This window comes from Henckelia pumila, chromosome 3 (genome assembly GCF_033568475.1).
Source record: "Henckelia pumila isolate YLH828 chromosome 3, ASM3356847v2, whole genome shotgun sequence".
NCBI classification, from domain to species: domain Eukaryota; kingdom Viridiplantae; phylum Streptophyta; class Magnoliopsida; order Lamiales; family Gesneriaceae; genus Henckelia; species Henckelia pumila.
This window is the reverse complement of record NC_133122.1, coordinates 179,619,169-179,633,348: the sequence shown is the minus strand read 5'-3', so window position 1 is coordinate 179,633,348 and position 14,180 is coordinate 179,619,169. Positions and strand designations below refer to the sequence as shown.

The window sequence follows — 14,180 nt, the reverse complement described above, 5'->3', positions numbered from 1 at the left end:
TTTTTTATGTTGACCAATAACATGGTTATAATGGACGGCAACAGGAATATTACAATACGATCGAGAGTAGTTGATGTGTCGTATTACAGGGACGCATTTTGAGTTTGAAGATTCCATACTTAATTTGATACTTTGAGATCTTTTTTCTTAATATGCTTTTTGCTGCAGTCTGCTTTGTTTGACACAACCCGAGGAATGAAATTGAAAAAAAGATCAACGAAATTGGTCATGGACTAATTAACCAATACTAGCTTTGGTTTTCTTGTTGTATATCCTGAATTAACGTGTGAATATCCGTCTCCTGTTAGCAGACAGCAGGTTGAGACACGGCAAGTCTTTGCAGAGAAGACAGAGTCTTGCTCAAGTTCAGGTGCCGATTTACCATTAACAAAGCATGTTGATCCTTCACAAGAGAATGTGGATAAAGCATGTCTAAGTGTGTCAAAACCAACACAGCTGCAGAAAGTGAAATGGAGTGATATTCAAACCACAGAGGCCAGAATAGCTGATGTTAGGGAGGTCGCCCTTGATGCGGAGGAACGAACAGCCATGACATACCTGTGGTAACTTTCGCGGAACATCAGGAGCACGGCTCTGCCAATCAGCCATAAGGATCATTTTACTTTCCATTCGAAAGTCATCTCTGTCATATAGGATAAAACTGATAGTGTTCACGAGGAATTGCCTTTTTTCTCCTTGTGCATCTCACCTCGTTTGTCTTTTCCGTGTTTGATTAATCTTATTGAGGGTATGTGGCTAAAATGTTTCATTGTTCATGTTGAGTGAAAATATCCATGATAAAAATGTAAAATTTTATCAGTTTGGCTATAAAGTAGATTGCCTGGATAATTCTATTGAATCCAGATTTAGGAAACCGATTCTCCGTTGTGGGGCACGTTTCGAGTATTTTTCCTATTGAAATCACCAGTAGAACCATGTATAGAACAGAGTTTTCCAACGATCAATAATTTATTTACAACCAAGAAGTTCATGTAAGTTACAACCATCTGTTTCTAATTCTCACCATTCGCCAGCACTTTCACAACTATCAATTACATGCATGACAACTGAGTGTGCTTAGCTTCTATGAAAGAAATTGATTGTGCTAGTCCGAAATTAAAACTGCCATACAAAAACATGGAAAATCATTCATCAGTAAATAAATGCTCTCATGCCATTGGTCGGAACTGCTATAAAAGGCAATACTATTTCCATTCAGAGAATGTAGGAACCCTTTCCAAACAGTCAATATATACATTCATCATGTGATGTTCAAACAAATATATTGATTTCCCAATACAATACCATCTAAACTCGCAATTCCAGATATTGTTTCGGCTACATCTGGAAGGTATAACTCGAGCACTAAGCAGATTTCTTCTTCGGAAATACTCATTTGAGAGCTTTGGGCATGTTCAAAACAATCTCTGCAAATGCTGAAATACAAGGTGATGCTAGTTATCAGTGAAGGTATACGGTTTACACATTTCATAACGTGTGAGATATGATATCAGGAAGAAATGCAAATAAACAGAAAGATGACGGTAATGAACAGTTTACTATCACAAATCTAGTGCAACCTTCAGGTAAACTCATTGATCGTAATGCATCTTCGGCATATTGCAAACGGGCTGGAAGATTTTGAGTTCCTTGGGCTCCATTTTCCTTCATGTTGATTGGAGCTGCACCAGTCGAGAATTTTTTATGTTGCTGAATCGGCCATGCAAGTACACTGACTGATGATGGAAGTGTCGAGACAAGATCGGAGTACCTGAGACTCACTGTAACCTTGCTGTGAAAGAATTTAAACAAGAAAAGACTTAAAACTTCTTAACTTCTTAATAGAAATAAAACAGACAAATGTTGAGTGATTTCTTAATGATCCGATCAAATAAAAGTACGGCACATTAAGCAAGCTATACCTACCAATCAAAATCTGCAAGCACAAATTCAATCATATGATATGGAAGACTAAAGTAAAGTTCCCCTATTTGATTTCCATACAGTTCCTTAATAAGACGAACCTGAGAAAAGAACAAGAAAAGCAGCGTAGAATAAGGGTTCATCGTTCAAGAACTTCATTCAGAAAAGCATAACGGAAAAAGAAAGAAAAAGAAGAAGGTTCTTCTCTTAAAAGTTCATAGCCTATGTTGGAAAAATATGTTTCGAACAGCTTAAAAAACAATTCCATAACTGACATACCTGCTCTCGTCTATCAATATAAGCCTGCAACAAATCTCCGACATGGTCTATGAACTTCTGGAACCAAAGCAGGAATAACTAACCTATTCAGAAATGAGTCATCAGCAAATTAAGTAAAATACGCATGCAGCTAACCTCGTCGCACTCACCATTGCATTAGATGAGAGAAAATCGTTCTCTGCCTCACGTACTGGCAAGAAAAAAGGAATCGTATGCTCAAGAACAGTCATTTTCTCAAGGAAAGACTTGCTTTCAAGAATACAGTGGAACATCTCACAAGGTTCTCCTGTTAGGTAAAAAATACTGGATGTATAGTCAAACAAAATGTGATTTCTTATAGTTCGCAACCTGAAAATTAATTCTAGTTTCATAACATTCCACCACACGTCTAACTTCCGAGGCACTTTCACTGATTTCAATTTATAAAAATACTAATAAGTACATGGAATAATAAACCTTATTGAGATGATAATGTTAAGGAATCCGCTGCAAAATAAATATAACTCGACGCTGCGAAAGTTTCAACCTGATCAATGTAGGGACTCTAAAAATCTAATTTCCTACTGGATAGAGTAGGAAACAAACAACTAGATATAGAAAATTGATACACGCCACACTATATGTTGACAAAAAAATGTACACGATTTGAGGACAATTAGTCCGCGGAACAAAGACAGTTTTGACGGTCTTCTTAGTCATGTTATATCCGGTATCCACTAATAAAGTTTGTCCCAAAAACAAATGAGAATTATTCATCTTAGAGGCGTCCTTTAAATTTGGCACATATGAGCTTGCCAAAAGCACCAAGTATGGATGACACTAGTGCACCAGATGAGTTGCACGATGTACTTTAAAATCAGTGATTACCTGCAAATGATGTCTCATATTGGATGCCAATTCTTGTTCCTTCCAAACAACAGATTATCTGTTCATAAGAAATTGCAACAAACCCATCATCAAACAAGTGAAGACCTTTGATCTTTAAGAAATAGTGCCACAAGTTGCCAACAAGAAAAGAAAAGGATGGGTGGGATAAGGTGTTTAACAGTTCAAATCAAATTCTTCACTAGCATATTGGTGCTGGCTGTATAAAACAATAACAAAGAAAATGCGAAAAATACACAAGACTGAAACAGATTTTTGGAACATCAAGGATCCTCGGCTTTAAGATTGTATTTTTACATGCTGCATGATATCATTGTTGATGGTTAATAAACAGAAGTAGGCTATCCATTTGGTCAGACTTGTTCATTACTCTGCAGCTTATACATATCGCTAATAACGTTATAATCTGAATTAAGGTTTTTCCACAAATTTTAAATATAATAGGGCAAATTTGTAGCAATAAAACAGACACTACGCATACCAACAAGAAGCCTATCTTATTTTTCAATCGTAGATCACACTTTACAGGTTTAGAGTTCCTACAAAACACAATTCCATATTTACTATCTAAAAGAGGATAGTGTTAAATATTTAACTCCTGCAAAATTAAATTAAACATGTAAAATAAATGAGTGGGTTTATGTAACATTTCATATTTATGTCCACAAGTTCTGCATTCAAATTGGCAAACAGAAATCAGACCAAACATCTTACGCCACCACCACCCTGCTGCAACACAAAATAAAGAAAATTACGCAAACTGCATATGCCTTAAGAAATGGTGGCACATGCAGAATTTAGTAGCAACAATTACCAGAGCTCAGGAGTACTCTAAAGAAGTTAGAGGCCAGCCAATACAATTCTGTTATAAATTAATTTCAAATCAAGAAGTCAAAGATTAAAAAATGGCCCTTATTTCTCAAATCCAATCTTACCCTACATGCTGTCACCATTTGATTGCATATCCTTTTCTTATGAAGCAAAAGCATGTCTCTACAACTAATATGCAGACCAAGCATTTTCCTACCAGAGAACACTACCATATCCCAAGAGAAACAAAAATTTGATCATACTTACTTTATTTCCAACTTTGTAAGTTATTTTTTCTCGCACAAGAAGATTTGGCATTGCAGCGCCATCTCCAGACAATTGCATCGCTTTTCTGTCAGCCTCCATGTGAACCTGTCAAAAAAAACAAGCCAAAAGCATGTAATACAAAAGTGGGAAACTGATTCAAACTTCATCTTATATGCTATGAATAAGAAGCAGAATTTCAGTATGAGGGCAATGAAAACATGACAATCAATCAGCTCTGATGAAGCACAAATCACCCAAAAAAAAAAACATTTCAATCAGAAATGCGATTTCAATTTAATCCACAGAAAACAAAAAGATACAGAACAAGAACAGATTACCAAACATAACAAGCCATACCCGTTCCCTAATTGTAGCCAATAATCCATCATTCCATTGCTCACCATCCAAACATATTTCTACATAACAATAAAATGTTGTATCAGAAAATGAAGTGATATGTTAAGTCAAGGAGAATGGGGATAAGGAATGAAGATACATAATATCCTCCGATTAACCAAGAACATATACATGCCCAGTAACCAAGGAAGAAAATTACATCAAGTAAAAGAAAAACATATTTTCTCAAGTGGTAAGCTATAAGTATACTTCCACTATAAAATAAAATCAAAGACACTGCAGAGGTTGGGACCAAGATGTTAGGACTTAGGGGGTGGTGCAGACAACATTTTTCCATTATTCTGGTTACATAGGATCACAAATAAAAGTACTATACTATATCAGAACTGAAATCAGATTATGCATCTACTTATCCCCTAAAGATCCTCAAATGTAAAGGGTTTCATGGTATTGAAAATAATTAGCTAATACCTCCCATTTTGGTCGATTAAACTACTATTAGATTCAAATATGATTCAATTCCAATATTCCAATATTCCATGGTCTTTCATCCTGGTAACTATTATATTCAGTATTTACAAACTATTGGGGACCCAGAAACACTGGTACTGAAAGCAAAATTAAGTGAGCATAGTCCCGACAACTTCTAATGACAAAGACTGAAGTTTTGCAAACAGAGGCAAGATACACACAAATGTCCTACGAATGGAAACGGTGGAAATCAGACAATCTAATGTTGAAGACTACATTATTCTTTCAAATGAAAGGATTGAAAACTCTCTAGGTTTGCATCTAATGTTGAATAATCAGTTGATTCACAATTTACACTTTTTTAATCCTCTCTTGTTATTTAACCACCGTTCAAATTCCTACAGCATCATTTACCCAGAATCCCAGATCCAAAGTATGATAGAGCACCACCGACCCAACTACAACTTTAAGGGCTTAAAATACCAGGGCATTCAAATCAAACATCTCAATTTCATCTAAAACCACAGTGCATATATAAAAAATGCATCTTCAGAGGTGAGATGGAGAGAATGATCAATTTGTTTCGACAACTCTTGCTATATTTATTATTCATAAATTAAGGTGGGGCTGTACTCTTGCAATTTTGCAAACCAACGATAGATGGTTCCCGTCATTAAATGAATTCTTTTTATCCATAATGGTTCCCTTACCAAGTTCAAGAAACGGATAATTGACATTTAGAACAAAGGAGCCAACAATTTATCGATACATATTGATATGTAAAAATGGCAACTGCCAACAATTTTTGGAAGCATAAGACCAATAACAGAATAGAACATCAAATATGACATAAAAAACTACCTTGGGTTTGAGATGCACGGGCAGCTTCAAATTCCCTTTGCAAACGCTCAAAAACCATCTTATCCGAGTCCCTAATTCAATTAAGAAACTTTCAGAACATACACCGATATGATAGCGCCAAGTACACTCAGAAAACATTAGAGACGGTTACGCAAACCAGAATAGAGACAAATATTACACTACATTGAAACTAGATAAATAGATCACTATATTGGGACAATTGAAATGGTATTGCTTGTATGTTTTTATACCACATCACAACTTGATAAATATCATTATATTGGGACAATATACGGTATTGGTCGCATCTTTTATGACTAAGCCGCTATTGCATAATCTTAGAGTCTAGATCGGAGTGGACAGTAACCAAATTTCTGGTATCTGCGTCTCAAGTTGCGAACATTATTGTCTTATATGCATTGGCAATGGTCAGGCCAACCTCCCTCATATACATGTAAATAGTTGTTCCGCGTGAATTGGATAGGTGAAACCAAGATAGCCTGTAGCTGGACGTGATTTGTTTCTCAATCAAAACAATATCCTTTCCAATTCAAACATGGTATTTAAGTTACCAATGTAACAATCAAGAACATATGAAGAAAGCCAATGCTATTAAGCATGGTCTCATTTGACGAACAGCATACCTAGAAAGACGCTCTGTTAGTTCTCCGTGTTTTTTAAGGACATTCGAAACTGAAAAGGAAATACTTTGATTCTTAAACTTTGAAGTATGCTCATTATAAGACATAGCTTGAAAAATATAAAAGGGTCAATACATCTTGCACGGGTAGTCTCCAGCCGTATATCCTCCGATTGGGAAAAATTCTGAAAAGAACAGAAAAATGAGTAACTTTGCCAACATATAAGTAGATATGAAAGGAACTTATCAACAGTGTGTTTGTTTATCTTTCATCAGAAATGCTTTAGTTTATTGAAGAGTTAACCCAAGAATATGTTAAAATTCTTCCCCGAATTTACATCTCCACGTCGCCTTCTCATTTCCCTTTACAATTTGTTATTTAATTCAAATCTTCACCACTCTCAAAAATAATTCTATTAGTCTATTATATTATGACTAAAAAATAATATTTTCAAATTAATAAATAAGAGCATAACATTAAAATGAAATACTATTACAATACTATGTGGCAAGCATATATCTTTGATGCACTATTCCAAGGGTCCATTCTATGCTACGGGAGCACATCATGCAATGAAACAAATAGAAGGTTGTGAAAATACGCCTGAGACTCAGGAGTCAATCTGAATGAACACATCAAAATCGAATAAAACACTTTCACTCCATTACATCCAAGGGATAAAAATTTGAAACCAACAAATCCATAACTTGCTTGGATGAATGAAGATTATGAGTTAATTTGAATTTCAAATCCTTAGGCAACTGCTGTGAGTTTCCTCTAGATCATCTGTATGCTTGTGAATCACATTGAAAGCTTAGAGAATGAAACATTCACTAGTTCAGATAATATATATTTTGAGAGGTGAGAATTCATATTTCCTTGTCAAAAAATTCATTATTGCTTCAGGAAATTAAATTTCAAACTGATAATTTTGCAAAGGTGAGTTCGAACTTCAAGATAAAGACCTCCCCTTATGTCCAAATTCGTTCTTCCAAAAGGCTAAATCATTATAATTACCCACCAACAAATTAAGAACAGATTCATGATACCCTCTTTACTACCATATCCCTAGTGACACAGAAAGATTAAGTAAATGACTGATGCTAGCGAAAGATACACCCCAAAAAATAATCTGCCAACAAGACGTATACAAATTGGTAAGGAACTTCAGCTATGCTCCAAATAATAACCATTCAACAAGAAACTCAACGGGAAAAAGCAGGTCTGGAGATAATACCACTTCTCCCATTTTCACCGGAAAAGGCCTCTCCTTGACTTGTGCAAGTTGCTGCATCTGATTCCAATCCGCCAATATGCCAATGCACTAAAAACAGTTCACGAATGACTTCGAAAGATCACAAAGATGAAGAGGTATGCAGAAATCCAACAAAGAAAGGAAGCGTTCGAGCTGCAGGAGAAATCAATTGCTAAAAATGAACCCAAATAAAACTAAAACTTGAAACCAATTGGTAATTGAAAGAGTTCTGATCAAATAGTATCGATATCTAAATCACGTCACCAGTCCGGAAACCCTAATTCAATCGAGTTGGGCATTATGCCCACAGCCTTTGGATGAGTCGGGTTGATCCAAGTACATGGGTTGTAAATGGGCCAATTCTGAGATTTTGGTGTGGGTCCACATGGATTTGCATCCCATGGGGAAAAATGACATTATTAACCCTCAAATGAAATTTGTTAAAAAAATGGTTAAAACATATTCAAACAATATAAATTCATCTACTTCAACGATTAACTTTATGTTTTTACTAAAATATATCAGGCGTTTTAAAATGCATGGACGTCATTTAAATGTCTCATTTTTATTCTATTTTGCATTTTCTTATCTTTTTCTATTTCATTAAGAACGAATTTCACTTCAAAATAATTCTTATTCTTATATAAAAGTGTATCATCGGATTATTTAATAAACCATATGCAATAGTGTATTGTGGAATATATGATTGTGTGGTTCATATCCATGCAAATCAGTTTTTTTTGGGGAAAAATTTAAATTCACTTATATGTTTTTTTCCTTTGAATTTCATAGCGAACAATGTAGTTAATTGATTTTTCTTTATCATTTATTGCATATTTTTAAAGGATGAATATCAAATCCACTCCTCACATCTCACGGTTTATTTTTAATAGAGTGATCGAACCATATCGCTTGGAGTGTTGTGCGGTTTAAAATATTTGAGTTACACCATTACCACAAATTATAGTTTTTGGTTTTAAAGCGGCAAGCACTCGGTCCTACAATTGATATCAGAGCCAAGATCATGATGTTCGATTTTCATTGATTGCAAGAAGTGCAATTATTGAAAGGAAGATTGTTGGTGCAATAATTGTCCATACTTGGTTAGAGCGATTGAATCATGGCGCTTGAGCTGTTGTGCGGTTTAAAAGATTAAAGATTTGAGCTGCATCATTACCACCAGTTATAATTTTTGTTAAAGCGGCAAGCGCTCGATCTTACAGTAAAAGGTGATGACAGCCATGAATGATCATTCCGAAAATTCTTTTTTTTTTTTATTTAAGCTTTAATTTTGTAGGTACCTGACCTCTCCAAATGCAAAAACTTGCAAATGAATTGTCATTTATTTTTGGTGATTATTAATGCAATTTTCTCTAAAATTTTGACTATTTTTTGCAAGTGATATAATGATATATACTTGCCTATGATTTCATATTTTCTTCCCAGTAGTAAAATTTTACTATATGAAACAGTGTTTCATAATTTTTAAAAATCAAATAACTAAAATTTATGTCTCGTTTATTTTGTATAGTTTTTTTAAAAAAATTATACTTAAAAAAAATAAATCGAAAATATGCAACACATATATCAATATCTTATGTTATTACACGCAAAGCGTATGACGCATTAGCTAATTTCAATTATGAAGACGACTTTTTGTAAGGAGGTGTGACTGTTTTTATTATTAGATTTTATGATCAATTTTAAAATTTATCAAAAAATTCGATAATTTAAATTAAAAATAAAACTTCAAAATATCAAATACTGTAAAAACACGCATCATAGAACAAGTTATTTATTATCATACTTGTTTCCTTAAAATTTATCATCTGATTTTCTAAATATCACAAAATTCCTCCCTCGGACATATATCGTTGAAACAGTTTATTCATGTCAACTCAATATTCGGTCTCATCTAGGGGTGCCAATTTGGGTGAGTTTGGTCGAAGCAAGACACTGCTAAAAAAATTCTCAACTCGAATCCAAACCCGAACCGAACCCAAATCAATCCAAAAATGGCCAACCAGAACCCGAATAACCTGATTAATCCGAACAAACTTGATTTAATTTTTTTTAAAAAAATAATTAAATAAATATTTATAACACACATGATTAATAGTAATATTTTATTTTAAACACATAATAATAATAATAAAATATCACTCATACATAATTTAAATTTGAAAGTATAATTGTAGAAAATTTAAAACTTATAAAACATCATTTTCTCAAAAATCATCAGATTTAATTTACATATACTTTGTTATATAATTGGAAAAAAATTATTTTGTAATCAATTAAAAATATTTATATTTTTTAAAAAAATTATGTAAATTATTTTCTTTCCTCTTATGGAACTCGTTACTTTTAATTCAAAAAACGTACTTTACCATAATTTTGTGACTTTACCTCAAACTTCTTTTATTATTAAAAAAATTTATTTAATAAAAAACATTTTATTCTTAGGTATATAAATTATTGTTCTTGTGTATCATATATAAACAATATATGAGTATTAAATATTATTAATAAATAAGGGATTTAAAAAATAATAAGCAAACAATTTTGTTAATATCAAATAATATTAATTTTTGTTGGTCCTAGATGCGGTATCACGAGATAGAAACTATGAAAATTAAAGAATAAAATAGACACCAAGATTTATGTGGAAAACCCCCCAAAAATTATTATGGTAAAAACCACGGGCAAGATCAAAAGATTCCAATATAATATTTGGAGAATTACAACCTCTCTCTGTGTTTCCAAAGAGACACTCACTCTCTTAATACAGGAGAAAACCCTATCTCGCAAATATATATATAGAAATAATTAAGGAGAGAAGAAATGCACTCAAGAACAGAAGAATGCTTGAGGCTGGGATACTTGAAATGTTGAACGGAGGGCCTTATTTATAGAGCTCCTCCTCAATGTAAATAGAACAAAACGAATTCCAAATTGAATTTGTTTTGCCTCTGCCACCCTTGTCCACATACTGCCATTTTCCATCCACTTGTTTGTTCTGATTAAACTGGTGGCAAATTTTGACAATCAATTTGCCACCTACCCTTATTAAATGATAAGGCCACCATGTCTAGCATTTCTCCCACTTGAAGATTTGATTGAGAATCAAACACATCTCCACACATCCTTTCAATCTTTTCATTCCCGCTGCTTACGTTTCTACTAGGCCACTTGAGGATCTACATCACTCAAACTTTTATGTGTTCACTGGCTTGGTCAGAATATCAGTTATGTTATCCTTTGTATGGATATTCTTCATATCCACACTTTCTTCCTCTACTACTTCCCGTACAAAGTGAAATTGAACTCCAATGTGTTTAGTCCTGGAATGAAAGGCTGGATTCCTTGCAATGTGCAAGGCACTCTGACTGTCACAAAACAAAGGAATTTTTTCTTGTTTGTGCCCAAGCTCCTCCAATAGCCTTTTTAATCCATATTGATTCTTTGCAAGCTTGAGTAGCTGTCATGTATTCTGCCACTGTTGTAGATAATATCACAACTGTTTGCAGTTTTGAAACCCAGCTGACTGCACCTCCTGCAATTGTAAACACATAACCAGTAGTAGATTTTCTTTTATCTAGATCACCTGCATAATCTGAATCCACATAGCCCCTGAGTGTAAAATCTGATCCTCCAAAACATAATGCAGCATCCGAGGTACCCTAATATATCTAAGGATCCTCTTAACCGTGCTCCAATGCTTTTGTCCAGGATTCGCCATATACCGACTGACTACTCCCACTTCTTGTGCAATGTCTGGTCTTGTACAAATCATAGCGAACATTAAACTTCTCACTGCTGATGCATACGGTACTCGAGACATCTCCATCCTTTCTGCTTCACTGCTAGGATACATCTTAGAGGATAATTTGAAATTAACACGAAGAGGGGTAGAAATTGGCTTACTATCTTGCATGTTGAAGCGCTGCAAGACTTTCTTCAAATAATTTTTCTAGGAAAGACAAAATCTTCCTATTGCTTCTTTCTTGATGAACTTGCATCCCTAGAATCTTGTTTGTTGGTCCCAAGTCCTTCATATCAAATTTCCTAGCCAACTGTGCCTTCAATTCTTGGACACGATCTTTGTTGGGGCCTTCTACCAACATGTCGTCCACATACAACAGCAAAATGATATAATCATCATTACCATACCTCTTGAAATACGTACAAGGGTCTGCACTCAGTCTGTTGTATCTAAGGCTCATGATATAGGAATCAAATCTCTTGTACCAACACCTCGGTGCCTGTTTGAGACCGTACAGAGATTTGTTCAACCTGCAAACAAAGTTCTCTTTGTCCTTTTCGCAAAACCTTCTGGCTGGAGAATATAGATTTCTTCTTCAAGATCGCCATGAAGAAATTTCGTTTTCACATCTAGTTGTTCTAGATGTAGGTCAAACACCACACACATTGTCAATACTACTTTGACTGTTGAAAGTCGAACCACAGGTGAAAATATTTCATTGAAGTCAATTCCTTCTTTCTGAGCATACCCTTTGACAACCAATCTCGCACGATACCGCTCCACTTGGTTATTTCCATCATGTTTGATCTTATAGACCCATCTGTTACAATAAATTTCCTTCCTCGTGGTAGTGTAACAAGATCCCAAGTTTTGTTCCTGTCCAATGCTTCCAATTCTTCCTGCATCGCTGTCATCCACAGGGATACATCCGAGCTTTGAGTTGCCTCATGGAAACTCGATGGCTCACCATCTTCTGTTAATAGACAATATGCAATGTTGTTTTCAGTCACATAATTTGAAAGCCAACCTGGTGGTATTCTCTCTCGAGTTGACTGCCTCACTTTGGAAATTGCTGACTCAACTTGTTCTTGTTCCTCATGCTCCGGTACTTCTTCACAAGAAACTTGATCTTCGTCTGTATTATTTTCCACCTGAATGATAGTAGTTTCTGAATTCAGTGTGCCTTTGTCTCCCTTCACTTTATACTTCTTCAAAAATAACATCTCTGCTGATGATAAGCTTGTGGACAATAGGATCCCACAAGTGAAACTCATTTACTCCATAGCATAGCCCAAGAAGATACACTTTTTGGATTTGGAATCCAACTTCGATCTTTCTTGTTCATTGTACATAAACGTACACACGGACTTTCAAATGTATGTAACCGAGAATAATCAGCTGGCTTGCCAGTCCACACCTCCATCGGAAGTCTTCAAATCAATCGCCACTGAAGGGGAGCGACTTGATGATGTAAGAAGCGGTTTTGACTGCTTCTGCCCAAAATGACTTGGCTAGACCCGCCGTACTCAACATGGCCCTTGTTCTGTCCAACAAAGTTCTGTTCATCCGCGCTGCCATTCCATTCTGCTGAGGCGTGTAAGCCGTCGTGAACTGCCTTTTGATGCCCTCATGCTGGAAAAAATGCATCACAACTCATCACTGGTATATTCTCCTCCGTCGTCAGTCCTCAAAACACTTGATTTTCTTGTCAGAAATCAAGTTCATCCCGCACTTTGAAAACTTTGAAACTTCAAAAACATCTGATTTCTTCTTGATTGGATACACCAAACATTCTCCTAGAGAAATCATCAACAAACGAGACAAAGTATATCGCTCCTCCTAGGGATACCACCGGTGGTTGCCAAACATCAGAATGAATCAGCTCAATATTCATTTGCTTTTGGCAGTAGATGTGTAGCACCGAAAATTTTAATACGTAAATTCGCATGCATAATTAGGAAAATTTAATTATTTAAAATTTATAAATATGGGTTAAATGAGATTTATGTGATTTATGTGCATTAATTTAAATTATTTTAACATTTAACCCATAATTATGAAAAGTTTAGATTTTTAAGAAATTTTATTATTTTGATCGTGTAGGACGGGACGTGGACGGACGAGATATTGATTTTTTATCCAAATTATTTTATGAGATTTTTAGTAGCCATAAAATATTATTTTAAGGTTTTAATTCCCAAAATTTAGGGTATTTTATTTATATTTTAGAAAGCCCATTTTTAGCAAAATTAAGTCATTTTAATGACTTTTATTAATTCTTAAAAAATCTCTTAAAATAATATTTCGGGATTTATTATTTTTCTATCAGATTAATATGTATTTAGGATTTAAAATTTTATATTTTGAAGTATTAAGTCTGTCTTAATCACCCCAAAAACTACGCTATCTCCTTCCCAGCCACCTTCACCCCCTTCCACCTTCATTCTCATGTTTCCTCAGCAGCATAGCAGATCCCCATAGCCGTAGCTTCAAGATTTTTGGGAGTTCTTTGTCGTTCCGTTGTTCCGAAGCCCGTATACGCGATATTCTTCGATAATAAATCAAAAGGACATATCTAAATTCTTTTATTTGGCCACCATATAAGCTATTATTTCACGTTGCATCAGAAATACCATGATCTTTATGTGTAAATTCTGAATTTTTC

General features: G+C 34.6%; 1 protein-coding gene across 4 annotated transcripts; it reads right to left on the bottom strand.

The window, feature by feature from the left end:
• Positions 1–1,250: 1,250 nt before the first annotated feature.
• On the bottom strand, positions 1,251–8,064 carry LOC140891145 (uncharacterized). 4 transcript variants are annotated; one of them, XM_073299474.1, is made up of 12 exons: positions 7,732–8,064; positions 6,630–6,678; positions 6,498–6,546; positions 5,854–5,924; positions 4,522–4,580; positions 4,165–4,269; positions 3,070–3,127; positions 2,352–2,392; positions 2,203–2,259; positions 1,927–2,024; positions 1,581–1,792; positions 1,251–1,436 (listed from the first exon to the last, which is right to left on the bottom strand). In XM_073299474.1, the coding sequence occupies exons 1-12, from the start codon at positions 7,786–7,788 to the stop codon at positions 1,393–1,395; spliced, it is 900 nt and encodes a 299-aa protein (XP_073155575.1). In that variant the 5' UTR covers positions 7,789–8,064; the 3' UTR covers positions 1,251–1,392. The 4 variants fall into 4 exon arrangements, with proteins under 4 accessions (XP_073155575.1, XP_073155576.1, XP_073155573.1 ...); XM_073299475.1 differs by having other exon boundaries at positions 2,203–2,256; XM_073299472.1 differs by having other exon boundaries at positions 2,352–2,488; positions 7,732–8,063.
• Positions 8,065–14,180: the final 6,116 nt, after the last annotated feature.